The 1,191-nt window shown below is 59.4% G+C and overlaps 1 protein-coding gene across 1 annotated transcript; it reads right to left on the bottom strand.

Moving 5' to 3' along the window:
- Positions 1-153: 153 nt before the first annotated feature.
- On the bottom strand, positions 154-1,086 carry PPTG_18304 (hypothetical protein; the record flags this gene model as incomplete). Its single annotated transcript, XM_008916363.1, has 1 exon — positions 154-1,086. The coding sequence occupies one exon, from the start codon at positions 1,084-1,086 to the stop codon at positions 226-228; it is 861 nt and encodes a 286-aa protein (XP_008914611.1). The 3' UTR covers positions 154-225.
- Between the last annotated feature and the right edge of the window lie 105 nt (positions 1,087-1,191).

Below are 1,191 nucleotides of genomic sequence, written 5' to 3'. Positions count from 1 at the left end.
AACACACGCAAGAAATTGCTCACATCATTCTGCAACATCTTCATCAAAAAAGCGCTAGACAAGGAATATTACCGCTCGTGCACTGAATACGACACCATTCCTTACATCGTGCAGGATTTCTTCCGTCAGAATGAGTAAATAACCGTAATTTTACCTGCAAGAAACATATTTTATTCCTTCTGTATATATTCCTTGCACTTCTCCCACCCTCGAGTATAAGGCGCCTTAAATGTCGAGCAGCAGACGCTCCGGGTTCTCGATCTTGTCGGCGATGGCCTTGAGGCACGTGACGCCCTCACGGCCGTCGATGAGGCGGTGGTCGTACGTGAGCGCCAGGTACATCATGGGACGCGCGACCACCTCTCCGTCCACCACGACGGGGCGCATCTTCGTGCCGTGCATGCCGAGGATACCGGACTGCGGCAGGTTAATGATAGGCGTGCCCATGAGCGAGCCGAAGACGCCGCCGTTCGAGATGGTAAAATTACCGCCCGTCATCTCCTCGAGCGTTAACTTACCGTCACGCGCGCGGGCAGCGAGCTCGGCCAGTCCCTTCTCCACGTCAGCGAAGCTCATAGACTCCGTGTTCTTCAGCACCGGGGTCACTAGACCCTTAGGGGTTGACACGGCCACGCTCATGTCCACATAGTCACGGTACACGATCTCCTGGTGCTCGTCGTCGATCATTGCGTTAACGCCGGGCACTTCAAGCAGCGCCGAAGCACTGGCCTTAACGAAAGCAGACATGAAGCCCAGCTTGACGCCGTGCTTGGCCTCGAACGCGTCCTTGTACTGCTTGCGCAGACCCATAAGCTTGGACATGTCGACCTCCTGGAAGGTCGTGAGGCTGGCCGCAGTGTTCTGCGACTCTTTCAGACGCTCGGCTGTGCGCAGACGCATGCGGCTCATCTTCTCGCGACGAGACGCGCGTTCGGGCGTGGCCAGCAGCGGGTTGGCGCCGGCAGCCGGTTCGGGCGTGGCGGGCGTCGCGGCAGGTGCCGGCGTCGAGGCCGGTGCCGGCGTGGGAGTAGAAGCCGGAGCTTCAGGGGCGGGAGAAGAAGCGGGCGCCTCACCGCCGAACACCATAGAGAAGAGCGGCACACCGATCTCCACCGTCTGGTCCACGTCGGCCAGCGTTTTGGTGATGGTGCCGGACTTGGGCGCGCGGACGTCCACGCTCACCTTGTCCGT

Source organism: Phytophthora parasitica (assembly GCF_000247585.1).
Source record: "Phytophthora parasitica INRA-310 unplaced genomic scaffold supercont2.82, whole genome shotgun sequence".
NCBI lineage: Eukaryota > Oomycota > Peronosporomycetes > Peronosporales > Peronosporaceae > Phytophthora > Phytophthora nicotianae.
Note: the sequence above shows the minus strand (reverse complement) of the source record. Positions and strands in the feature narration are given on the sequence as shown.